Consider the following 27874-nt stretch of genomic DNA (forward strand, 5'->3'; position numbering starts at 1 on the left):
TGGAGATTCGAGCTCGACTGGCCTCACTCAGGAGCACATGGAAGGCAAAAAACATCAGTCAGAAGATCAAGCTGAGAATCATCAAGTCAAATGTGATCAGCACCCTCCTTTATGGATCAGAATCAAGTAAGATGACCAAAACCATCAGTAACAGACTTGATATCTTCCAAAACAGATGTCTCAGGCGCAAATTTAACATCTTTTGGCTAAATACCATCACCAACGAAGAACTCCACTAAAGAACTGAAACCGAGTCCATCACCACGCAGCGGCCCGGTGGCGCAACGGTTAGCGCCTGTCACCAATACAGTGAAGGTTGGCTGCCCTGAGTTCATTTCTCGTCTCGGGCACGCTGTTCTTTCTCTGCACGTGGCATCTGTTTACAGAGCTGGCTGCTTGCCGTAATATAGCCTTAGTTGCTGACACGGTGTAAAACACCAATGCCCCCCAATCACCACGCACGTTCAACAAAGGTGTTGGCCATGGATTGGACATGTGCTCCGCCAGCAGTTAGCAGACCTCTCCAGAGTCGCCCTACGATGGACTCAAGATGGCCGAAGAAAACGAGGCCGCCCAAAAGAAACTTGGAGAAGAACAGTGGAAAGGGAGATGAAAGGAAAGGGCTGGACATGGGATCGCCTAGATCGGGTTTCAGCTGATTGACATCGGTGGCAGACTCTGGTTGAGGCCTTATGTGCAACCTGATGCACCAAGAGGATTAGATAGATTCATTCCTTCCACTCCTCTTAGGCATTTTTTTCACACTTTTTTGTGTATGGTGTGGGTGTATGACAAATGACCAGCTTATTAACTTGGGAAGTGTGGTCAGTTACAAAGTTTCTGTTAACTACAGAAAAAAGAAAGAGTGCTAGTTACAAGATAAGGATAAGACATTATAGCAATATAAAAACATGCAATCGTAAGGCACGTATGCAACATCACACACAGCTAACAATTTTTGTCTATAGATAAGCAGCTGGACTGCTGGTACAACTGATTTCAAGTATGCGTGTGTGTGAGCTGATTGCTTAACAATTAAGCTTGCTGTAAGGAGGAAATGTGCCCTAGAAATGCTTGTTTGTTCTTTATTGTTATTATTATGAGATAGATATTATAAACCCTAACCTTTAAGATAAACAAAACATAGTATTAACTATATTTTAAAGATTTGAAAGATATTTTTTGAATCGAAACATCTTTCACACACACATGTATCTTTTCTGATGCTTCCCTGTCCCTGCATTAATGAATTTTAAGCTTTTAGATGGGAAAATATAATGTTGAACATCTTAATTAAATATTTTAACACTCAGCCAAGTGTACCATATTTTATTGATCAACAACAAAGATGCTTTTTTCAGACATGGGGTTCATGACGCAGCCCCCAACACCAAGCAAATGGAGCCTGCTAATGCCAGACTTCTCTCAGATGGATGGCATCAGATGTGATGTTATGTGGGATTGTTCAAGTCCAGATGCAGTCAAACACTTACGAAGTAATTTGATAAACATTATACTGTACCATTTTTTTGTAGAAATTATAAATATTTCTGCAATAATCTTTTTTTCAGTTTCTGTGTGTTTTTTACAGTTCCATACATATTTGTTTTCATCATTACTTTGCATTGCTGATTGAGTGTTGACTTTTTGCTTAATTTCAATCATAATGTCAGAAAAGCCAGTTCTATAAAGATGAACAATAATTGATGTTATCTGTGGCTTGTTTATAGGAATGTTGAAATTGGCTTGTTTATAGGAATGTTAAAATATTTTACTTGATAAAGACCTATTCAGGGAAGGAACTTCTATATTCAAAAACATGCACTGCCATTTTCTTCTCTCTTTTGCTCTGGGGCATAGAAGCTACTCCACCTGTTTCATAGGAGGAACTTGCCTCCAATTTTTACATTGGATTGGGCCTTGTTACGGCTTCATAACTACCAAAATAAGACACTTGTCCTGGATTTCCCTATTTTGCCTGTCACAGACTAGTCTATTAGGAACAGGGGGTTGTTGCCCCTGTCTTTTGTTTTTTTCAAAGATTATTGCCCTTACCTTACATTTATGAGTGTGTTGGTTGCGTCGTGGTTTCGCGTCAGAACCCGACGTCATTTTATGACGCAATTTGAGAGGGACGTAAGGTGAAAATTATTTGGAAGAAAGCAGACGGCTTTGAGCAGGGAAGAGAGGCGGACAGAAAGTGTGTGTGGTGTTCGCTTCGGATATTGTGTGTGTCGATCCCTGCGGATTTATGAGTGGTGCCAGCTTTGGATCATGTGTTGATCCCCAGGAGTATATTTGTGGTGCCAGCCTTGGATCATGTGTTGATCCCCAGGAGTATATTTGTGGTGCCAGCCTTGGATCATGTGTTGATCCCCAGGAGTATATTTGTGGTGCCAGCTTTGGGTCATGTGTTGATCCCCTAAATTCGTGCAGTGGAGTGTCGAGGACACTGACGATTTGATTGTCCGCTGATGCCGACAACGGAAAGTAAGACTTTTGCCTTTTGAGTTTACCTGTAGAGAGAGAGAGGGGAAGGTCGTACCCCCCATTGTTAATCTCCACCGTCAACGTTAGAGGGAGAGTAAGACGGTTTACACGGACTGTGTGTATGTATGTGATGAACATTAATGAGCACACGGACATTGCTGGTGGCTAGAAAAGTGCTCGGAGAGACGTATCGTTAGGTGTGGATTGAAACGGACATGTGTATGTCGTCTTGGTGACATTAAGAGAACTGTTGGAGCAGCCTGTGTGCTGTACTAGTTTCGGTATTGAATAATATTTGACGTATATCTTATGATTTAGAACAGACATGAGTGATCTTGGGTGGTATGGTTTAAATTGATTTGCTTGAAAATCTTGTATTACAATTAATGTTGATTGATTTAAAGTTTTATTTGATTCCCACGACAACTCTTTGTGATATATATGATTGAAAGAACACGCAAGGGGACGCGTGCGTGTAGTGAGTGAAAGTGAGAATAAAACCACCGTTCCCTGACATTGCCCTAGGGCAGTGGCTTCCCCTGCTTTAAAGCTAAGGCACCTGGTGAGTTCTTGAAAAATGCTAAATGGGGCTGCATCCTGCATGTCAATCACACAATTAAAACTACAGATGTGCCTGACCTGACTTTGAGAGCTTTTTGGGAAAATGCAAACTCAGGTGGCATTTCATCTTAAGAAAAAATAAAAGGACATGATTTGATGAGCTTCTTGTCAGAATAGTCCTGTGATAATAACTATTAAAGGTAGGCAAAGGAGATGAATTTTTGAGGTACAGCATTGACCTGGTAACAGTGTTCTCCTTGAAATATACTTCCATTCAAATTACACATGTTCAAAAGCTTTTTTTTCTGCTTTTTATTTCAGAAATGCAGAAGAATGGTAGCAACCCTGTGAAGGAGATTGTGAGGCATGTTAAAGACAATGTAAGTTGACAGACGAAATGTTTTTGTTTTGCAGTGTCTGTGATATGATAGATATGACAAATGTTTGATACAGTTTTGTCTAGATTATGCAGTATTTTTTGATACAAAATTGGATCATGAGATGATAGATTTCTAGGCATAAGATCTGTTGCTAGAGGTCACTTAATCAATGACAATGACCAGCTTTATTCGTCCCAATGCGCAATTTAAACATTGGAAAAGTGCTTAGTTACTATATATCAAGGGGAAAAATATGAGTGAAAAATATTAGCAAGGGACACAATCTAAAAGGAAATAAATCTTACATGTAGACCATTCATGTGCACAGCTATAACAACACACATACCACTGAAAATTTATCTGTGATTGAGCAGCTGGACTGCAGATGGTACAAACAATTGAAGGTGCCTATTGCTTCTATATACCACCATAGCATAACATTTACCTGAGCTTAATATTACAAATTCTCCCTTTAGCACCTGTTTAGGTATTGACAAAATGCGGAAAGTTTTCCTATTTATTGATCACAGAAAGAAGCTAACTACCTCTGCTTTATACCAATTATCCTAGAACAGATGTAGACAATACTGTTCATACTATTCCTGTAATGGACAGTCAGACTGTGGAACCAGCATGCAAAGGAAAAAAATAGAAGACTCTCAATAAATGACTGATAGAAACAGCTTTGCTGACTGAAAAACTGTTTAGCTTATGCAGAAGATACATTTTTGCTGACCACATTAAACAATACAGGAGTGATAGAGAACAGCCTTGTGTGGACCTGGTTGTAACAACATCATAATAATGACTGTTTACATAAACCCTCTGCTGTCTGCTAGGCAAAAATCCACTATCCACAAATCTATTTGATGTGGAAGATCAGAATCAGAAATCAGTCTCAAAGCTAGAAGCTATGGCTGCACTGTATTGAATGCAAAACTAAAATGTGCAAAAAGTAGTCTAGCATAGACGTGCTGATGTTTCATGATGATTTGGGAACCAAACTGGCCCTCTGCCCCTCAAACTCTGCTGACAGGCCTACAGCATTCTCCGCATGGTGCTGGAAGCCCATGCCCCTGCTGTTCATACCCAAGTTCACCCCGACAAACTTGCCATGGTACCCCAGCATTGGCGATAAGCTGCGGAGAACTAAGGCAAAGCATTGGCGATTTGAGGGGTTGTGGTGTAGGTCTGGGTTGACTGTCCATAAACATATGCTAAATGCTGCCAAAAATTCCAAAGCTGAATTCCTCCATGCTCATATCAGTACTTGTTCATCGAGTAGGAGCCTATTTAGGACATGCAACCACCTGTTAGGCCACACAAACAGGCCACAACTGCGCGCGCACACACACACAAATTAACAAACTCTTCACAGCATGTGAATTTGCTAAATAGAAAAAGGAGAGCATATGTGTATTTTTTAAAAGTGAGGATTGTAATATAATTTTCTAGGGTCTAACACTATCACACATACATAACATGGGCTATTGCATATATAAAAACAAAATCAAAAATAACTGTTTTTAGCCTGAGGAACAGAAATTTTAACAGTTTTTAAGAGTATTAGTTTCAAGAAAGAAAGTTTCGGATAAAGATGTAAAAATCAAATTTTTTTTTTATTGGCCTTTTTCTTTACCTTTCCATTTCTGTCATTGATGGTGTGTCGTCGGTCACCTTTGTTTCTTCTTGCAATAGACAATTGTCTTCATTGCAAGATTCCGACCACATTCCTAGATCGTAGTTTGAAGCTAAGGGCTCTTCTTCATAGGGCTGAGCCATATTGCTGTATGAAAGATATGAAAGAATGCAAGTAAACACTAAAGTCATCCTGAGGATGATGTCATGAGAAATACATCCAGTCAGGAAGTGGCGCATGACTCGCGTTTTTCCATGGCGTCCTCTCCACACATAGAAAAGTACCAATTCAACTTGGTTTTAGCACATAAAACGTACTTCTAGTGACAATCATGTAATAACTGGTCTGTATATGGCAAGTAAATGGTTTATAATGACATTGACTATTGTGTGTAGTTCACTGTTAGTACCAAGTACAAGATGATTTTGCATGTGAAGCGATCTGTCACTGGACCTTTAATCCCTTGCCAGGCATAACCGCCGGCACAGTAGCATAACTCTATCTTGTCTTTGTACTCTTTTTTGCTCTCTTGCTTCCCTTACATCTCTATTCACAGATCTTTTTGGCTACTGCAAAAATTTTTTTCTTATTTAGTACAGTGGTACCTCGACATACGAGTGCCCTGACATACGAGTGTTTTGAGATACGAGCCGCCGAGCGAGCGATATTTTGCTTCGAGATAAGAGCAAGATTTGAGATACGAGGAATCGCACACTACACCGCTGCACACGACCCCAACATGCGGGGCGGATGTTGGGGTCGTGTGCAGTGTCTAACAGTTTCTCCCACCTCAGACTAGACCTCAGTCTGTGTGCTTGTTTCCCTCGTTTTCGAAGCATTTTTGATAAGTTGGGTTCGCGTTGTTTTGCTTTTTGTACATTTACAAAACATTATCCCATTTATTTTTGTAACCATGGGTCCGAAGAAGAAGATGATGTCTATTGAATTAAAGGGCAAAATCGTAGAAAAACACGAGCAAGGTGTGCGAGTAATTGACTTGGCAAGGATGTACGGGTGTAGCACATCAATGATATATTCTGAGCTTAAACAGGAGTTGATAAAGGGTACAACGCCAGCTAGGGGCGTTACAATAATTTCTAAGCTCCGGACTTCTCTCCATGAAAAGATGGAGAAACTATTGACTGTGTGGGTGACAGAGAAGCAGCTTCAAGGAGGAACCTTAACACAAAGCATCATGTGTGAGAAGGCACGAGCAATTTACGGTGATTTGCTGAAGCAGATCCCACACACTTCCACAAACAAAGAATTTAATATGTTTTTATAGAATATGTATTTGTTATTCATAAAAAAATGTTTCTTCTTGTAAATACACTTTTTCTTATTCAAAAACACTTAAGAAAAACAACTGAGGTGGTGTTTTGGGAGCTGGAACGGATTAATGGCATTTCAATGAATTTCAATGGGGAAAATTGCTTTGAGATACGAGCAATTTGACATACGAGCAAGGTTATGGAACGAATTAAACTCGTATGTCGAGGTACCACTGTACAGTGGAACCTCGGTTAGCGAACGCCTCGGATAGCGAATATTTCGGTTAACGAACAAAAATTTCGCTAAAAGTTTGTCTTGGATAGCGAACAAAATTTCGGATAACGAACAGCCACGTGAACCACACGTGACCGACTAGCGTGTCATCATTCGCGCTCGAGACACAATTACGATCGGTCGTTCCTTATCTGTGCGCATCCTTCTTATTTAGTGATTGTTGTGCTTTATTTTAGTAAGATAATCCTCAATCATGGCTCCAAAGAAGATTAAGACCAATTAATAGTAGTGAGGTAATGACATGGAAGCGGCCAACAAATGAATGGAAAAAGGAAATGATTTCAAAGTATGAAGGTGGCATGCGTCTGTCGGATATGTGATGTCGTATTACCGAAGAGTTTTACAAGAAAGGCAGAAGGAACAGACACTGGACAAGTTTTTTCCTTGAACCTCAAAAGGAAGTCACCCCCGATTTTATAATGTCACGTGTGCTCATGGAGGGGGGGAATCCAAGCAGTAATTCCACCCCTTCCTCCCCACACCTCCATCCACCCACGCCGTCAAAACGCAAGTTTTCTGATGTTTAAATGCTTTCGTTAATGTTTTTATGTTTATTGAACTCCATTTATATTGCATTATAACTGTTCTCGCTAAAACATACCTTTATAGCCTGTAACTTTCAAATTTTAGCAAGTCAACAGGGGCTGGGAACCAATTAAATCTATTTCCCTTATTTCTTATGGAAAAAATTGTTTCGGATAGCGAACATTTCGGATAACGAACAACTTTCCAGAACGGATTAAGTTCGTTAACCGAGGTTCCACTGTATATTCTTTAAGCTTCTGGTTACCCACAGTTTGTTATTGGAAATATTACAATAATTTTACGAGGTATCATAGAATCAACACAGAAAGAAATATAAGAAAAAAACAATATCTGTCAGTTCATTTAGGCAATCACACGAGTCATAGAAAAAAGCCCACATCATACAATCAAAATAACCTCACAAACATTCAGTACTCTCATCTGTCCAAAGCTTCACTAACTCAACAACAGGCTTCATACATTAACACACAGGCCTGTACACGGGTGCCCGAAACAGGCTATGATGGTAAGAAGAAGCCCCAAAAGATGACATAGGCTTGGCTTTGTGTGCCACAGGGATTGTGTTGTGACATAAATCCATTTCGGTATGTTTCTGGGTTGTTGTGCAAGTCACAGGATGGTCATCCATTTTTAAAATCTTTGTCAGATCACAGTCATTTAAGTCGCCCAGAATAAATTTTTGCACATCCGGTGACAGAATCAAGTCTGTGTCACGTTAGCAATTAGCTCCTGGCAGACTTATTCATTTTTGTGGCTTGTTATATTTCTTTTCTTAAATTCTTGTCAGCTTTCTTTTATTGTTTAATGCTCTTAAAATGTTATTATGAATTAATGAAATGAAAATCTATGTAGCAGCAATCTGCAAAGGCACCTCCCACACCACCACTTCTCAGCATGATACTGGAGTCAAGAAGTCTGCACATCCAGAAACAACCCCAACAACATAACCACATTTCAAGACAAGAGAGGTAGGGATGCATATTTTGCGAACATATAATGTGCTCATGCTTGTGAAAAATATTCTAGTCTTAAATCTTTTTTTTTTTTTTTAAATGTGAAGACACACAGTTCATGGTTTCTCATCCAATCTTTAGCTTGCATTCTTTTACTGTTTTGTTGAAATGACAATCCATAGTTTTTAAGTGGCATCTAATTTTAAAATGATAAGAGTTTGCAACATTGTTAAGATGACCGGGATAGAGTTGCTGATGTGCGTGGGTCCATACGTTAGAGATGGACCCTTCTATACTTTAACAGTAGGTCATGTAAATGTAGTCTAAACATCAGAAGAATGTTGTGATTAATTTAGACGCTTTTCTAATTTAGTTTTTGAAACATAGAAAACATTGGACATCTTTCAGTAGTGCTTGACAGTTTGACATGGGATCAACAGTGAATGCTGCCTTGCTTTCAATTGCAGAATGGAGCGCAGGCGTGTGAGCAAAGCAGAGCAAGTACGACAGGATGCACCAGTTCTTCTGGGAAAGATTTTATCAGCAGTTGAGAAAAAACAATGTAAATAAGTTTCCTTTTGTGATCCTATTCAGTACGTCATAGTTTTTACTTGCTAAGGGTCACATGTCAAGCAGTTTGAGCCATTTTGGTGCCCGGTCCTGAACTGAAGCTCTGCAGCTTAGTCAAATCCTGGTTTTGTGACATTTTTTTCACTATTTTACATTTTGTTTACCATCAGACACTTTTTAAATTCAAGTGTGAAGTTGGTAAGATTTAGTGAAAGCTTTAAATGCCATTTTAATTAAAAATAAAAATCTTTCCAGGTTTTGAAGGTGTTCTTCAACAAGTTCACAAATGGTATTTTTTTTTACTTATTTTGCTAACATGCTCTTGTATTTAACAAATAGAAATTTATGCAAAACAGTTCAAATTATACATACTTATGTTTATGCATAAAGGGGTCTGTACTATTAATGATTTTCAGCTTTTTTTTTTTTTTTTTTTTTTTTAAAAGTTGTGGGGGGGGGGAGAGAAAATGGTTATTTTGCAAAATTCTAGACACACACATTGTTATAGTTCTAAATGTAAGTAGTATTTTGTAATAATTAAATTTATTGATAATAATATTATATTTTATTTAATTTTTAAATGATTCATTTTCTGGAACCTATGTATTAACAGCATATGCTTAAATGATAATCTTGGGTCATAACAACAGTGTAGTTTGGATTATTTTGTCATTGGATCCTCTATCTCTAGAAACAAATCTTTCATTGAGCTTCTTGAATTTATGTAAACTCATGTAATGCTTCTTGAATTTTCAGTGCTGGTATTTCTGTAGAGCCAAGTAATGAATGTGGACTACATTCAGTCATTAATTCCACAGATGGTGAAGGAAAAAATGATGTAGAAGATACATGGGATGATGATTCACTTTTTGAAGAAGACTCTTTTATCATTCAAGCTACACAAAATTCTGAACTCCTTATCAATAAACTTGCTCATTCCACTTCAGCACATGGCAAACAGACTGCAATCATTGCCAAAGAAACCCAACTTTTGAGCCAGACACTTGAGCTTTATTGTGGCACAAGTGATGCTGACAAAATTATTACAACTTCTCCCTCCTTGACTGAGACAAAAACAGAACACTTCACTGTTTCTGGTACCAGCTATGAAGAAAATGTGAACATTGGTGCTGAGAAGACTGTAACAGAAAAGACCATCTCTGCACCTAGAATCAGTCATAGTGATTTTCAGATTTTATGTGGGGCCTCATCAGGGGATCTTGCTGAGTCTCCCAAATCCAGGTTTGCAGCAAAAACTAAATGTCTTGGAAAACTTGGGCAAAGAGTGGACTACAAGCTGGACCTGAGCCAGCAGGTGATGGGGACACATATTCATGCACAGATGCTGGACTTTGATCCTTCAGTTTCTTGTGTTGCACAACTCTTCAGCCACGGTATTGGGCCTGGCACACAGGTGCCGCAGGCTAATAGTAGGAAAGATGTTGCCTCTGTGCAGCAAGACTGCATAAAGGCATATCCTTGTGTGGCAAATCACTCTGAAAGTGCCACACAGGGCTTCAGGAACCCAATTGGAATGACAAACAAATTTTATACAGCAGAGAACATCAGGTCAACTCTTCATGGGAAACAGGTTTCTGGACACAATTCCAATGATAAACTCCAGTGCTGTCAGATGGAAGCAGAGTCCACAAGTGGATATTCTCCATGGAATAACAGCAGCAGTAAATGCCCTTTAGATGCAGATAAAAATTCTGTAAGAAAATGCAGCAACCAAAACCTCCCAGAAAACGTGCTGCAGCAGATCATAAAAATAGATGATGTGCTTGATTCACAAGTCATTGAAGAATATCCTACGCCACTGCTCACTTGGCCACTGATGCCAGAAACCTTGGCCAGACCTACAGCTCCAGCTGCTGACTATGATGTTGATGAGTTTGATGATTCTTATTGTGAGGGTCTAGAATCCATCAGTCAGTTTGAGTCCTTTGAAGGTTTGTCTCAGAAAGGTAGACGAGTTGAAAACAATAAACAATATGTTGTACATATTCCTGAAGACAGTATAGAGGATGATTTTACAGAAATAGAGAATTCAGCTGTACTACCCAGTGGACCTTGTGGTCAAAATGATTGTAAGCAGCCAAAACTTTGTCTCGGACACACTCATAAAGGTGTGTGTTCAGCATCTCAGGTCAAGCATGGAAGCAAAAGATCCTCCTTGGTTTTCAAAGGAGATATTGCCTTTAAAGGAAGCATGAGTGAACTCCATAATAGTGCATTGTACAAGCAAAATTCTAAGCCCTTTAGAGACTGCATACAGATAACTAATGGGGATGAAGAAAGTGATAATGCTCTGAGAAAGACTGGTAATTTTCAGCAAAACTGGCATGAAAGTGGCCCACGAGGAGGACCTCTCACCACTTTGGTGAAGGGCAATGCAATGCTAGAAGTAGATGCAGTGGCAGGAAGAATGACTGTTCTGAAACCTGTCAATATTGTGCAAAGCACTAGTTTACTGGCTGGAAAGCCTGTGGCCATTACAAATAGGTTAGCTTTGCATACAGGTGAGATGTGGATCATGTAACCACCGTAATATAGAAATTATTTGTCATATCTTACGAATGACTTATGGAAATGTATTTGCAATCTGCACATCACCTTAATTTGTTATTTGAAAGACTTCTGTCAGTGGTTGGACTCTAAGTTTTGGAATAGAAGATATGACACTTGTATGTGCCCGTAGTAGTACATGGAGGGTTAACATCTAATTTTTCATCACCAGGTCATTGAAAGAAAGCTTTCACCACAGGCAGAATAAGCATTTCATATGATGCAATACAGCTTGTTGTCACACAAGAAATTAATATGTGTATTTTAATGCCATGCATTTACTAGAACATTTTTTTTAAAGTGCAGTTTAGCATTTCAAACTGACACACTGACAACAATAGATCAATATAAATTATTGTCCACATTCACTAGTTGCAAACCTATGCACACCTAAACTTTTTGTTCATCTCTGATACCATCAGGGGTCTTTAGAATCAACTAAATGTCTTAACACATGCATCTAATAATTATAATTTAGGTTTACGAGTTAACTTAGATAAATCTAATATAGCTGTATTTCGGAATTTTTTTTTTTTTTTTATCTGCTCAAGAGAAATGGGAAATGGTTGTATGACAACCAGGTCACCTCTAATATGTACAAATGTTGTAAGAGTAAGCTTCTTTATTCTGATCTAGCTTCCATCTTGTTAGCGTCTGATTTTTCAACATCCTTTTTTCCATACGCCTATACCTGCTGACATCATTTCCCCCCCCCCCCCTCCACAAGTCAATTTCAATTAACTCTGACCTGAGGTATTACTGCTACATATTTCTTCTTAACAACAACAACATTAATATGACCTTATGACATAAAAAATAAAATAAATAATTATCATTAACTATTCAATGTTAAATGCAAGATGGTCTGTCAAGATTGCAATGTATTTGGAGATCGCACTGGAGGTCAGCTTTGCCTGCCATAGTGTGTGGTTACTACAGGCTGAGCCTGCCTGTCAGGTGCTAGAGCGGTCCGGTGGCGCAACGGTTAGCGCCTGTCACCAATCCAGTGAAGGTTGGCTGCCCTGAGTTCATTTCTCGTCTCGGGCACGCTGTTCTTTCTCTGCACGTGGCATCTGTTTACAGGGCTGGCTGCTTGCCGTAATATAGCCTTAGTTGCTGACACGGCGTAAAACACCAATCCCCCCCCTCCTGCCTGTCAGGTGCTGGGTCACATGTTGCTTCAGCGCTGGTTACATCTGAAGTTACAGTTGGTTCGGCGCTAGCATGTGTATTTTTTAGAATGAGAGGATTGTAATGCAATTTTCTAGGGCCTAACACTATCACACATACATAACATGGCTATTGCATATATTCATTTTCCCGCTACTCTTGCAGGTCTGTCCATATGCTGGACACTTGCAGGGCTGGTCTCGTTTGCCACAGTAGATGCATACTTTGTCAGTGCTTGTTGTATGGTCTGTCTTTTCTTTCTTCTCCATTTCTTTCTTCTTGATGGTGCTAACAGTTTGTGGATCTTCCTTCATGAGTCTGACTTGCATCTCTGTCGCTTCTGATATTTGGTATATGTCCTCAGCTTTCTGGAGCAAGAGATCAGCTTCTCGTAGTAATCTTGCTCATGGTCACTCTTGATGCCTTCCACAACTCTGTCATTAATCGGAGAGTCTTTCAGCATTCTAAATTCACATGTTCTAGCTTTAATTTTCAAGTCTGTTAGAAAACTATCAAACATTTCACCTTCATTTTGATTTTTTTAGAAGAAAACACGTCTCTTGATGGTGACATTCTTTCTTGGGGCAAAGTATTGTTGAGATTTACTGAGAATGCAGTCAACAATATGAAAGTCAGTTGCTGCATCGCAGTGGTCCTTGCACTGATCTGCTAGCCATTGAAACATATTATATATGTCTATTGCTTCTGGCCCAGCAATGTGAAAGCGGTCCCGTGGCGCAACGGTTAGCGCCTGTCACCAGTACAGTGAAGGTTGGCTGCCCAGAGTTCATTTCTCGTCTCGGGCACGCTGTTCTTTCTCTGCACGTGGCATCTGTTTACAGGGCTGGCTGCTTGCCGTAATATAGCCTTAGTTGCTGGCACGGCGTAAAACACCAATTTTTCCCCCCCCCCCCCCCCCAGCAATGTGAAGCAATGTCATGCTCTGTACCTTACTGCTTTAAGTGTCTAGGCCACTTGTTGCTTGATAAATTTGAAACGCTTGCTTAAAGCGATTCCCATTGTCGGCAACATTACTTTGTAGTTGCAATGGTTCTGGTGGGTTGAGTAAATCCACATTTCTGATTCCATGTAAGAGTAAGCCTCTTTATTCTGATCTGGCTTCCATCTTTTTAACATTTGCTTTTTCAGCAACCTTTTTTTCACATACCTCAGTACCTGCTGATGTCATTCTCCCTGTGATGTCAATTTCAATTATCTCTGACCTGAGCTACTACTGCTACAGTGTCTTAGTATCTGATTGTCTTTCTCACATACTTTAAACAAAATGGCAAAAAAGGGATTGGTTGAAATACTGAGGTTGCTTTGATCCATAGGTGAACACTTCTTAGATGCATTTTTAAAATTGTTGCTGCTGAAGTATGAGGCATTATAGCTAATTTGAATCCCATTAAAACAGTTCATCAATTCAGTCTAAAATGATTTCTGCAAGCCCTCCAACAGACTCCGATGGACATGGAGGTGCGATGATCCATGAGTGTATCATGCATGATTTTCTCCAGGAAGATGTTAAACAGCACTGGAGATAGAGTGTTTCTTTGGCGAGCACCCACGTTCATGGGAAACAGCTTGCTTTTTTGGTAGTTGAAAAGTGCTGAGCTCCTGAAACTGTCATATAATACAGTTCTTCCATCTAGTTGTGATTTCACACTTTTGGAGTTGGAAATAAAGAGTGTAACCTGGTGGGAAGGGCTTGGTTCTTAGTCCAAGGTCTAAATCTTTTTATATTGCTGTGAATGCTTTTAAGGTCAATCTTTAAAGCAAGGTAAAATCCATATGATGGAGTTCACAACTTCGTTGGCATTTTGATTAAAACCACCAGGGAAAAACCCCAAATAGATTTCAGTGAATCTTGGAAGGGCCTGACAAAAAGAAGCATAACCAGTGTGGCTATGCCACCAGGGTTTCAGTTCTACTCATGCTATCCTCCAAAGAACCATGAATGGAATAAATAAATTGTATGACCTTATAATAAAAGGAAAAGGAAAGAAAAAAATTCAACAACAGTTTTTGCATTTGGCAACTTGCAGGCAGCACAAACATTCTTAAGGCTTTAAATGAAGGAAAGGTGTAGGAATTTTATAGAAAATTCAGCACTTAATGCAGGGCTTCTGCTAAGGCTAAATTCTTTGGGTCCCAGGGACCCCTTCTTCAGATTTTTAAAGGGTCCCTGTTCTTCGCCCAAATTTGAATGGGACCCCATTGACGAAAATTGAAGGGTCCTCCAAACTTTTAATGCGTACTGTACGCAATTTTTTGCGTAAGCAGAAGCCCTGCTTAATGTATACATGGATGGCAGATAAATTTTCCTCTCAAACTTTGTGGAGGAAAGTTCATGCGCACAAGAGTCTGGATATGTGCATTTCTTATTTCTTGATAGTGCAGGATTTCTTGTTCGGCCACAGAGTGAAAAAGTTTTTTCAGCTATGTATTTTCTAGTGAACTGTAGACAGTTAATGACAGTTTTTCTTGCAACATTAAATGTTAACCCATCCTCCCCTAACAAAAAAGTAATTGGTTTAGCATAGGTTTTATTTATTTAAAAAAATTTTTTTTTATTATAGAGGCACCTGTAAGAGAATACACAAGCTGTAATGATGACATGATGGAGTTTGCAGATGAAGCCCTCTTTGAATCACAGATACTGGCTCTACTGGATGAAGTGGAATGTAAGTGGACTAAATTTTCTTACTCAGCTACGTGAATGGAAAAACTGCAGAAAAGGTTAAAGAACACTGCATTTCCTGTGCAGGGGAGAAACAATGTCATTGCATTTGTAATTTTTACCCTTTACATGAGGGTTACTTTTCTTCGGGGATTTTAACTTATCTGTGATCATGTCTTTGAAATCCTGTTGTTAAATATGGCTTAAGCAGCTTTTTTTAGTAGCCATTTCAAATAAAACTAACTCTTATAACAAATGGTTGTTCAACAGCTCAAGCGAACCAGCAAAATGGTTTACCGGGCAGCCTGCAAAGTCAGTCACAAGAAAATGGTCAGGCATCTTTCTCCAGCAGGAAGTGTTCACAGGAGGAGATAGAGAAAAAACGACAGGCTGCTCTTATGAGAAAGAAATGGTCTAACGCAAGGCCTGCTGCCCAACAGTAATGTTGATGGTAATAATAATCAGTGAGCTTATATAGCATGGTACCCAAAGCAACATCAAGCTTACTATGCTTTTTTAAAAAAAAAGTGGACATTCTTACAACTCCTTTTCTTGAAACATCAGATTTTGTGTCTCATTGAAAATTAGGTTGGTTTTTCGAAAATATGGAACAGCGATTTCATGTAACAATCTACTTTGATTTCCTGCTTTGTTTTGTGTTTTTTAATTGTGATGTTACCCTTTAAAGCTGTAAAAAATTGTCATCCACAAAACAAGTGAAACAAAACTAATTGTCTCACTCAACCTTTCCAACACAATTTCCTTTCAGATGAACACTTGCACTCATTTACCAGGACTACTCTCATTCATTGCTGTGTCCTTTATACTAATAGTAATTGAACTTAAGGTAAAAAAAAAAAAACTTTCTGCCTGCACACCTCTAATAAGTGTTTCAAATTGTTGCTAAACTTATAAAGTCAACATCCTCTGTTAGATATCTTAATGGCTCTGCTCCCACCTACCTGTCCAGCTCTCTTCATATCTACACATCACCTCATTGCCTTTGCTTCTGATTGGCTTACCCTTTGGACCAGATTTCTTACATTTATTGCGTGTGCCTATTTTGTCTCTGATTGTCTTACTGGAATAAATTGCCACTCCATATTCACTAGAAACCTTTCTTTCCCTGTAGAACATCTCTTAAAACTTTTTTTCTCCTTCCATTGTGTGTGTATACATGCATATATATACTTGTATTTATAAATTCTTTTATGTGTATGCTGTGAATTGCCATAACAGGAATGGGTGCTTTATAAATACAGTATTATTATTCTGCAAAAATATTATCTGGCTTGCTGCAAACTATACAATGTTAGTGGTGATTATACACAGCTGCAAGCATCTTGCCTTGCTTATCAGCTCCAAATGGTCCGCACCACAAATAGTAGATTCTATGAAACCTTGGATGTTCAACAAACTGAAAATAAAAGATAAAAATAAGATAATTTGCTATCCAAGTGAAACAAGGATTGTGTCTTGGTGTGACAAAAACATACATCATATTACCCCATAAAATATGCTTGTACACATGGACTGGAGTAGTTGGTGCTGAGTCAAGTTCTGTGGTTTACGGACAGAACTGCCTCGGGTAAGGAGCTGGAGCAAAGCCATCGTGTCCTCATAGGTGCCTTGTAAAGTTTTCCTGAAAGCAGAAGATAAATGGTTGGGTGAAAAGAATCTTGGATGATCTAATGAGCCTTCTGTTTGATGCATATGAGAAAGAACTCAAAAATCAGCCAGCAATCCTGGAGGCTAACTTAACAGTATGTTTGAGCTGGTATTTTTTTTTTGCTGTTTTTGGAAGGGAAAGGTGCTTCCACGTAAAGGCCCTTTCATATTGCTTTTGACCTTTAGGCAGAAACACTTTTTCCTTAACAACAGCAGTAGACAATTAGGGAGAAATAAAGGATTTCAATTACAGCAATGATAGAACTGCGCCATGAGCTTCTTAAGCATGCCAAACTTCTCAAAGTGCTGTTACTGCTGACATTTCTTCACAATAATGTGTTCACATTCTAGCTCATGTCATTTAGGGTTGCTGTTGTAAACAATTTGAAGGTGAGCTTTTCAGCATATGTGCCATTGATGACAAGAGGCAGAAGTGGAACTTTCCGTCACCTAAAATAAATTCCTGGTATCTTTGCTTTTGCGCATTTAAATTGAAGTCATTACTAACACAACAATCTACCAATCTTGGGATTTTAACCTTGCCAAAAATGTATCTGCTTTTGTGTTGGCTGCCACTTGAGCTTGCATTGCTTACAAGATCACCACAATGGGCTATTGTTGTCTTTACAGCCTCACACCAGCATATATGTATAAGCTACTGACACTTTACTGAGTCCATCTCTTTAGTCTACTTGTGCTTACTTCCTGTCTGCGCCACACATCAGATAAGAGAAATTTGGCTGATGCTACTTCTTCTTCTCAGGCCCAACTGCCTAGATTTATTTTCCCCTTTTTCTTTGAACTGTGTCTCTATTCAAAGCTCCAGCCTCAAAACCCTCCTCTTTTAATTAGTATCTCTTAATTAAGTGAACTCCTCAGTTCTTTGTTCATGCGGTTTGTGTTTGCTAAACCATTATCTGTTTGTTGATGCCTGTGTTTCTTCATTGTATAATTGACTGTCAGTGTTTTTTTAAGTCTTCATGCAGATTAAGCTCAGCTCCAAAAAGGAAAATGCACTCTAAAAATTTGATTATTATTGTTCATTGACTACATTAACATTGCACAAACACATTAAGATGTGAATGACAGTATTATTCCACTCCCTCTATTGTTTGAGATATACATTTGTGATTTGTATATGTGCCAAGAAATGCATGAAAAACACATTAAAAAAGTCATTCTGATATACTTTGAAATGTTACATGGGGAGAGATGTGAGGTTAGAAATAGGTTATCATGAAAAGCTTTCTTTCTAATGAAAAAATTGCTTTATATTTTCAGTTGACATGTGCAAAGACCATACAAATGAAAACAAACTTCTATTATTGCTGTTTGTCACTTAACGCTACTTAATTACTACAGTCTGTTGTTTGTAAGTAAATGAAGAACTTTCACTCATAAAACCACCTTCCTTTTTTCATAAAAAACTTAATGGCACATAATTTCAATTATTTATAATATCATTTTTATTGCCAAATAGCATGAAAATCATGTTTGCAAATATTTCTAAAATTACAGAATTTAAGCAGCCTCTGGATTATGAAATCAATTGTATTTAAAAATGTTGAGTATTTGCTGTTTTGTACATTGAGACAAACTATGACTATGTTGAGCTTGCATAAATGTTGTATTAATACATACCTCCCCACGCATGTATGCGTGCACACACACACTAATATGCACATACAAAAGGAAGAAAATTAAATGTAAAGGCCAATGCTTAAACATGAATTTACAGTAGGCTAATCCATTATGTGGTTTGAAATTTTAAAATGTTGCCCCCCCTTTTCTGGACTTTGGGTGGAGGGCGGACAGCAGAGTGGCAAACCCTTCAGTGAGTCTTATTTTGCAGTCCTTGATCAGAATATGTCTGAAAGCTTTAAGTTGTTTATAAATTCTTAGAAAAAATTGTATTCACCAAAAAAATGGGTTTATACTTTATAGAGAATATTAAAATAAAGAAATTCAGGCATTAATTATTAATGATGTCACAGAGAAAATTATTTATATAGCCAAATTTCTAATTTTTTAAGGTTAGAATACATTCATTCTTTTTTTCATATTTGTACAATGCAGTTTGGTTGAAAACATTTTACAGAAGCTTTGAAGGCCTTATTGTATATTGCTCTTCAATAAATTTTCAAGCAAAATACTGAAGAATAGCATGTTTCCCTAGTGCATGTTTTTCCAAGAAATGACTTTGTTTCAAGAATAATTTTGAGACTAAATAATCTACTAAAACTCTATATATGATGATTTTTTCAACATCTGTTTCATTAAAAAAAAAAATCCATCATCTGACATGAGCTTGCTTAGCTTTCTCTTTGGGGTTGGGATCCTAAAATGTTTCACAAATATAAGGAAATGCCTATGATAAAATGGTGCAAAGCTTTCATATGAAAATAATGGTAAGTCATGTTAGCTAATGTAGGTGCTTGAAAGTTTTTTCATGTTTTCTCATATTTTCATATTTCAAGGAAGATTGATGGAGTGGAGTACCTAAATATTGAAATAAAATTTCTGATGAATATGTTTGACTGCATTTTTTTTTTTTCACATTTAAGAAGACTCAAAAAAACTTACTTCCAAGATTGATTTTGATCTCTAATTTTTATAAGTCATTAGCTGCTGTTAACTTCTGTAACCAGTGTAGTGTCTTAATTTGTAACCCTGTGCGTAAATGAACGAATACATAAGGAAGAAAACACGGGAACCTTTAGGATACGTTCCTCTTTCGATTGCTTCCCTTTAGAGGCTTAAAAAAATCAACCAATCAGGTAATTTTTTCGTCTTAAAAAGATTTAAAACCACGCGTAGGTTTTCTTGAAGTATCAGTTTCCCGAACGCAAGGAAAATGGGTTCATGGAAACTGTTTCCCCGCTTGCGATGCCACACTTGTTTCCGAAAACGTTAAAAAGTGCGCGACAGTAGCGTCCCTTGATTTCTGCAATGGCGGACTGGGCAGACGACGAGATGTTGATGCTTGCAGCAGCACTTCATGTTTTAAAAGAAAAATAAGACAAAGTGAAGGTGGTGGATAAGACCATGGTTTAAAAGAAGAGCTCAGCAAGGCGCCCACAATTCTCAGATGCGGGAGCTGAGTGCTGAGGATTCAGACTTTGTGAGAATGGACCCGCATCACAGAGCCGTACATCGCAAAGCTGACAGCAAATATGCACGAGTGTATCTCACCTGGCTAAAGGCTTGCTGTGTTGCTGAGATTTGTAGCCACAGGTGAGATTTTTTCTTTTTATCAGTCAGTTTAAAAAAGTGTCTTTATAAGGACTACAAACACTACTACTTTGGGCTAAAATTAAGTCTTCTATTACAAAGAAACCAAGATGCTGTTGCAATACTGTATGCAGTATGTGCAAGTCACCCTGCGGAGCCTTTTCGATGTTTCTCACATTTGTGAATAATGACCTGTTTGTGCAGAATGCTTTGTCCTTGATATTTGAATTTAAAGGGTCAGTGTCCTATTACATTCAGTATTTTTTTGCAATTTCAATGGCATCTTTTCAAATATCAGATTGCTCATGGCTGTATTGCACAGCTAAGTACTACAATATATACAAATATTTTTGGGAAGGAAGAAAAGGAATCACATCACATGTCAAAACAATTTGTTTCAGGAGACCAGTCCTTGATTTTGTCTGGGGAGAAGTACTATTGGTGAAATCATTCCAGACACACGTAGAGCAATTACTGTTGCTCTGAAATAACAGCAGTTGAAGGTAGGTGATGGTTTTGCTTGTTTAAAAGTTGAAACTTCTTTATTAAATTTAAAGTTAGTTTTCCCAGTAGTTCCATCCATGGAACTAATATGTACTTAATTCTAAATAAAATATAGGAATAACTTCATTATGAAAGTTTGGTTTTTTGTGTGCATATTTATTTAATCTTATGATAGGTGTGTTTGTAGGATGTCAGTTTCTATGGCTTTTTTTTTGGGGGGGGGGGGGGTTCTATTTTTGTTTTGAACCATTCTCAGTATACTACACTTGCACATCAGTGATACATTCAATCAGACACAATGAGAAAATTGTGAAACATTACAAACAGCATACATTGCAAATGTTTTTATTTAAGTCAAGGTCATAGACGCATAGGCGCCTAGAAAAAAAAAATTAATTCCTTTAAGCGTAGAAGTTCTAGTCGTTCTTTGCTAGGTCGTCAATATCTAGTTTTATAAGCTTCCTTTGTGTAATATCTGGTAATTCTGAAATTTTGTTAGCAAGAAATTTTGCCCACATGAGTTCAGGGCCCTCTTTTGGTCTATTTTTATTTCTGTAATGATCTTTGATGCACTTAGATCATCCCACTGATCTTTTTTCTTGCCTTTTGCCTGCATCTGAGTAATGACTTCTTGACCCGCAAGTACTGGAGTTTCAGTGAATTCCTTTTCTGTCTGGCACTGCTAGAAATAATCGTCTCAGCCTTGCTGTTGGCGATTCACCACTTGTGTTTCCTACAATGCAATACCAAATAATTTGTTATAATGGTTGTGTAATAGGTTCTTTCCTGTTCTTAAATGCATTAATTTACTTCATACTGTTTCACTATAAAGGCCCCCACTGAGAAGTGGTTAAATGTACTTTAATTAAAAAGACTTTCATTCAGTTGTTTTGCTGGCCGTGGTAGGTGCATTTTGTCAGTTTATTTGGTATGATGCAGGGGAAAACGGAAGAAACAATGATGCTGAAATATTTGCTTGCACTACACTTTCCAAGGCAGTTGAAAGTAAGACCCTTCAAGTTCTTGCACCAAGGGAACTTGCTCATTCACATTATAAGATGCCTTTTGTACTTGTGGGAGATGAGGCATTCCCATTGAAGGAACACCTTATGAAGCCATATCCCCAACGAGGACTAGGTGATTGTCGCGTGTAATAGCGAATCCAATTGCTCTCCAGTGCAGAACAAACGACACGCACACGTGAAAACGCTACACGTATACGTTTAATAAAAAACAACAAAAAACTAATGAAATGGAAGGAACAAGGGAGGAAACACAAGAAAAAACAATGGGTTGAGGACAGAAGGGGACACCTACATCAACCACGCGCTGTTCCTTCTCACAACAACTCTCATACGGATAATGTCACTTAAATGTTTTCAAACAGATACTTGCCAGATGAACGTCGTTCCTTTCTTGCAATGGACTCAAATAAGGATACTGTCACTTAAATGTTTTCAAAACATTCCTTTCTCCGCTCTTCCCCCTGGTGTCCACTCGTCAGATAACAGTGAAGTATCAACCCCCTGCTCCCCTCTAGAACCCCGACTCGGGCTGAGCCAGCATGCAACACGCGACTAATCCCCCCCACCCCCAGGATGGAGCACTGCAACATTAGACCATACGTGCGATGCCTGCTGCTCAGCCCGCCGATGCACATGCTGACGAACACGCTCCAGCTGATCTACCTGCTCTTGAAACTCATCAGGGTTACAGGTCAAGTTTAAGATCTTTGGTTTTTTTTTTCCCCTACTTTCCTTTTCAATCTGATCCCGTTCAGCAGCCGACCTCTCATATAGGGCTTTTTCTTCAGCCTTCCTTTTCACCTTGATGATGTGGTTAAATTCTGCAACATTTTTCTCCAAGGAGCGTCGAATTTGCACCTTCCAATTTTTCCTGAGCAGCCTCCCGCTCCTCTTCAACGATCACGACAACTGTGCCATCCGTCTGTCTCTCCACATAGCGTTTCAACAGATTTGCATGGAGGATCTTTTTACTGCCCATCTGAATTTTATAATCACATGCCCCGACCTTCTTCAGGACTACGTAAGGGCCCTTCCAAGCCACCTCTTTCTTGTTGGCCTTGTTCGGCAGCAGCAGCAACACCTTGTCACCTGGCTGGAATTGGCGATCATGTGCTTTGGTGTTGAAATAGTCGGCATAGCTCCGCGCCCCCTTTCCCAGGTTCTGATGTGCCAGCTTGCACATAGTCTCCATCTTGTTGCGCAAGTTCATCACGTAATCCGCCGTCGTTCGCGTTTCCATGGTGGTAGATTCTTTCGTCCACACTTGTCTCAGGATCTACATCGGCCCCCTGATCGTGCAGCCGTATAGCAGCTCAAACGGAGAGAACCTGGTGGATTCTTGTGGAACTTCACGATATGCGAACATGAGCGCAGGGTTGTACATATCCCATTCCTTGGGCTGATCTTGGCATAAACGGCGTAGCATTGCTTTCAGCGTGCCGTTAAATCTTTCAACCCCCTTGACGGCTAACAGTTCATGCACCTGCTTCATGACATCGCTGGTGAATTGGGCTACATTGTGAGGATTTCCTCTGGAATTCCCACTCTGGTCCACACTTCCCATAGCGCGTTGCCCACATGAACGCTGTCGATCTTCTTCAGCGGAACAGCTTCGAGGTAGCGGGTAGCAAAATCGACTACAACCATGACGTATCGGTTACCCTTGTCAGAAGCGGGGTGGATCGGCCCTAGAAGGTCGACTCCCACCTTCTTGAACGGCTGATCGAGAATGGCATCCTGCCTACTGGCACTTTTCTTACGCATCCCTTGGGCGTTGTGCGCTGGCACGTGTCGCAAGACTGTACGTCGGACGTCTTTACAAATGCCCGGCCAGTAAAACTCACACCACATTCTGTCCCGCATCTTCTTTACCCCCAGATGTCGTGTCGTGGGCTGTAACGTTTTGTGGAGGGTGCGTTACATATGTATGCGAACGTGTATAGCATCTACATGTAGAAACACGCTCGCCGCACTCTTCGTCTTTTTTCATACAAAAAAGACCGACCAACGGTTAACTCATAGTAGTACGTAGACAGCGTCGCCTGTATCTCTACGACGCACTGTTGTACCACAGTAGAGTCTGTCGAGTGTTTAGTTCTGTGCGTAAATGAACGAATACATAAGGGGAGAAAATACGGGAACCGTAAGGAATTGTTCTTTCGATTACTTCCCTTTAAAGTCTGAAAAAATCAACCAATCAGGTATTTTCTCCATGTTAAAACCACGCGAAGGTTTGTTTACTTCAGCGCCATTTTGACATTCGTAGCAGGTTACTCAATTCGACGTGGATTTGTACTCAAACAACCGAAAATGAGAAGAAAACAGTAAGTAATATTAAAATTCAAAGGTATATTCTCATTAAATATATGCCTGTTTTGTGCTTTTGTGTGTGTATATATTTTATAAATATTTTTTTCTGATTGTCGAACTTTTGACCTACGGCCCCATTTTGTGAGTTCTCGGTCCGATACAGTTACAGCTCCAATGTGTCATCACTCAATACCCCAACCGTCACATGCAAAAGACCAATGTCCCGAGGTCTTCACATAGCTTACGTGTCCATCACCGGCGTCGCCAAAACGGCTTCTATCTGGTAATACGCGGCCATCGCATAGGATGGATGCTATGGTGTCACAGTACAATTCGCAACCATGCGCGTAAATGAACGAATAAATAAGGGAGAAAACACGGGAACCTTTAGGACTTGTTCCTCCAGGGATTACTTCCCTTTAAAGGGTGAAAAGGTCAACCAATCGTGTGTTACCTCGTGTAAATTCCACTCTGATGTTTCGTTTACTAGGGCGCCATATTACATTCGTTGGGGGGGTCACTCGATTGGACGTGGATTTGTACTCAACAGAAAATGAGAAGTAAACAGTAAGTAATATTTAAATTCTAATGTATATTCAAATAAAATATGATCTTGGTTGGTACTTTATGCTTGTATATATTATGTAAAAGAAATTTTCTTAATTTCTGTCTTGTGTTACCTTCCGATACGTTTGGTAAAATCTGCCCAATACAGTTACTTTCTTTGATGTGAGCTTACTACAAGAAATCAGAACCTATAATTCTTGAATTTAACACCACGCAAATGTTTTTAAGAAGCTCTTTTAAACGGCGTATCGCATATATTTGTCGTTTGTGTAGTTTAACACATATAATTTTTTTAAAACACCGGTGAACATTTGCGAGGTAACACCTGATTGGTTGAATTTTTCAGCCTTTAAAGGGAAGCAATCGTTGGAGGAACAAGTCCTAAAGGTTCCCGTGTTTTCTCCCTTGTGTATTCGTTCATTTACGAGTTGTGCGTGTCTTTAAAAAATACAACAATGCGTGTACCACAGGTGGGCTACGCGCAAGCCTAAAGAGCCGTTTGTGAGCCCACCGGTGGCAAACGCGCACTAAGCATTCTGTGAGGGCATGATCAACCTGTCAGGGTCTTTGGTTGTGAGAATTTTAAAAATTCATTTATGATATCCACCACCAATTGGTGCAACTTACCTTGTCGTGGTGTGGTGGCTTGTGTGCCTCGTCGACCCACAGAGCTATGTCGGCGGGAGCCTTGTGCTCCTGGCAGGTCCAACCAAGCCGAACAGGTCTGTCAGGGTAGAGGCCAGACTAAAATGTTGCACCCGGCCAGAGGATGGTCGTTAGCCTTGGTCGGCAAGTCTCTCTACGAGAAGGTAAAGGTAAAGGTCGTCCCATAACCTTTAACGGCAGCACAACGCACTGACACTCGCACGAGTGATCGAGAAGAAGAAGAAGAAGATTTATGATATTATCGTTTTCATGAGCTTTGCTTTCTTTAAGCTTTTTTAGGCAATTGGCAACCTCACTCTCAGATACTTCAGTGTTCAGATAGTTATTGCTAGTTTCAGGTATGTCCACAGGTAGATCAGTCTCAAATGTATCATTACAAGAATGGTTTATCTTCTTAAACTGCTCTAAGAATTCATTGCAGGTTGATAAAATCATAAATCTAGGTTTGGTAAAACTTTTCCATACACACAAGCACTAAGTAAACAAAGTATATAACAAGCATGGGTGTTTCTAATTTACACATGAAAGATTATTTAATGTCAAAGATATTAGACCTTTTCAAATGTATAACACTTCAACTTCAATCAAGCCATGTGGCTTTTCAATAACAAATAGGCTGATATAATATCTGCATAATTTGCTAGCAAAATCTTTAACCAAAAACCATCACACCACACTTCTGCTGCCAGAGTACATAAAATCCCACCATTTCATATTAACTTGCCCAAATGTTGAAATAGTTCATTGACAGTACATTAGGCAGTATTCTATAGTAGTTAAGTATATGAAGGCAATATTACTGAACATTTTGTTCTCTCGTGTTAATTTTTCCTTTTGTATAAGAGACACGGTTCCTCAGATAATAATACTAAGATGAACTTCACAACCTTTAAAAGCATTGCCACCAACAATCTTCATGTAAAGAGCATGTTGCGTCTGATTACAGAGTCCCTACTTTTATGTGACATGCTTCTCGAATGCCATTCTTTCAATTCAATTCAATTCAATACAACTTTATTCATCCACAAGGGCAATTAGAGGTATGATGACACGCCAGCACACTAGAGGGAAGAATGATGTGAGAGATGAAAGGGAATAGATTCTGGCGACATACACACACACATGTGCACACACACCCACTCATATAGTAACACAGCAACAGGAGGTTCAGTGGGCACCCCGCACAAGGTCACCTCAGACGGACACATCATCACAGCTAGTGGAATTTAAGAAGTGGATGGCTCGCGGAATGAACAAGTTACGGTAACGGTTGGTTTGACTTACCGGTACAGCGTATCTGCGACCAGACCGCAGAAGTGAGAACTCACTCGCCAACACACGACTAGGAATAGTTAGGATACGGGATGCCGTCCTAAGGATTTGCTGTTTATTGAAGAGGGCTAAATTCACAGATACCATCTGGACCGGTAGCCTTGTTGATATTGACACTCCTCAGCAGATCTGTGACAGAGGACTGGGCATCGCCAACCCATGCTCAGAGACTAGAGACTGTTTGAGTGTGGAAACTGTGAGAGAAGTCATACTTCTCAAAGCGGGCATAAAAGGAATTGAGGACATTGGGAACATCACTGTCAGCAGAGCCCACAAGTTGCACAGGTTGTTTACGAGCGCTTGCCATGCAATGAACAGACGACATGGTCTTAATACCACCCCAAGCAGCCCTGACATCACCGCTACTGAACTGCAACTCGACTTTGTCCTTGTACTTTCTTCGAGCTTCCCTAATGGCATCCCGTACCTCCCTATTCACTAGTTTCCTATCTTGAGCAGAACCAGTATAAAATATGTGTTTTTTATTAAGTAACACCGATTTCAGTTCTTTTGTCACCCAGGGTTTGTTGTTAGGAAAGATGACAGTGTCCTTAATGGGTATGACAGTGTCAACACAGAAGGTGATATTCGAGGAAACAACATCAGCCAGGTCATTGAGATTGTCGCTAACCCTAACCCATCAACAAAATTATATTCTCTACTTCGCTGGCAGCTGCCATTTTAATAGGCGCCCTCGGTGGGCGAAGGATATCACAGGCTCTCGCAGAAGTGAGTAAGTGGGCTGTGTTGCATTAACTCAAGCACGCTGTCTTAGCCTAAGGCGCCTACAAAGCGCGTTGCATGGGCCGTCTTAATTCCTTAAGCGAGCGGTCTCCGTCTTAAAATTTAAGACTGGTCCCTCCTCCCTCCCTTGTTTGGCCGTATATTTTTGTAAAAGGCGGGCTTTTGATATGTTATTTGCCTGAAGTCTCGTCAGTCGTGGTTTCGGCCCCGTCTCTTTGGTGACTCTGGATAACTTTGTGCCGATCGCATGGCCTCGCGCCGGCGACGCATCTTTCAAATGTCTGCCCTATCAAATATCGATGGTAGGTTATAGGCCGATGTTTACTACGGGGAATGGGGAATCAGATTCCGGAGAGGGAGCATGAGAAACGGCTACAACATCCAAGGCGCGCAGCTTACCCACTCTCAGCGCGGAGAGGTAGTGACGAAAAATAACAAATGCGGAATTCTTTTGAGGCTCCGTAATTGGAATAAGTACACTGTAAAACCTTTAACGAGGATCTATTGGAGGGCAAGTCTGGTGCCAGCAGCCGCGGTAAGTCCATCCCCAATAGCGTATATTAAAGTTGTTGTGATTAAAAAGCTCGCAGTTGGATCTCAGGTATGGGCGAACGGTCCGTCTCGCGACGGTCTGCGTGAAGCCGGGGCTGGCGTGGCTCTTTGTCCATGTACTTTCTTCGAGCTTCCCTAATGGCATCCCG

The 27874-nt window shown here is 39.7% G+C and overlaps 1 protein-coding gene across 2 annotated transcripts in view; it reads left to right on the plus strand.

Annotated features, from left to right (window-relative positions):
* The window catches only part of LOC112570250, a 28020-nt gene extending 8694 nt beyond the window's left edge, over window positions 1–19326 (plus strand). The window contains exons 2-10 of one of the 2 annotated variants that reach the window (XM_025248620.1): window positions 1362–1496; window positions 3373–3431; window positions 8035–8150; window positions 8603–8697; window positions 8961–8994; window positions 9462–11227; window positions 15026–15130; window positions 15397–15577; window positions 18076–19326. In XM_025248620.1, the coding sequence (XP_025104405.1) occupies window positions 1362–1496; window positions 3373–3431; window positions 8035–8150; window positions 8603–8697; window positions 8961–8994; window positions 9462–11227; window positions 15026–15130; window positions 15397–15569 (2483 nt within the window). In that variant the 3' untranslated portion in view covers window positions 15570–15577; window positions 18076–19326. Of the gene's footprint in view, window positions 1–1361; window positions 1497–3372; window positions 3432–8034; window positions 8151–8602; window positions 8698–8960; window positions 8995–9461; window positions 11228–15025; window positions 15131–15396; window positions 15920–18075 lie in introns of those variants that run through there. The other variant, XM_025248621.1, reaches the window with a different exon arrangement.
* The last annotated feature ends 8548 nt before the right edge of the window (window positions 19327–27874 follow it).

This window comes from Pomacea canaliculata, linkage group LG8 (assembly GCF_003073045.1).
Source record: "Pomacea canaliculata isolate SZHN2017 linkage group LG8, ASM307304v1, whole genome shotgun sequence".
Lineage (NCBI taxonomy): Eukaryota > Metazoa > Mollusca > Gastropoda > Architaenioglossa > Ampullariidae > Pomacea > Pomacea canaliculata.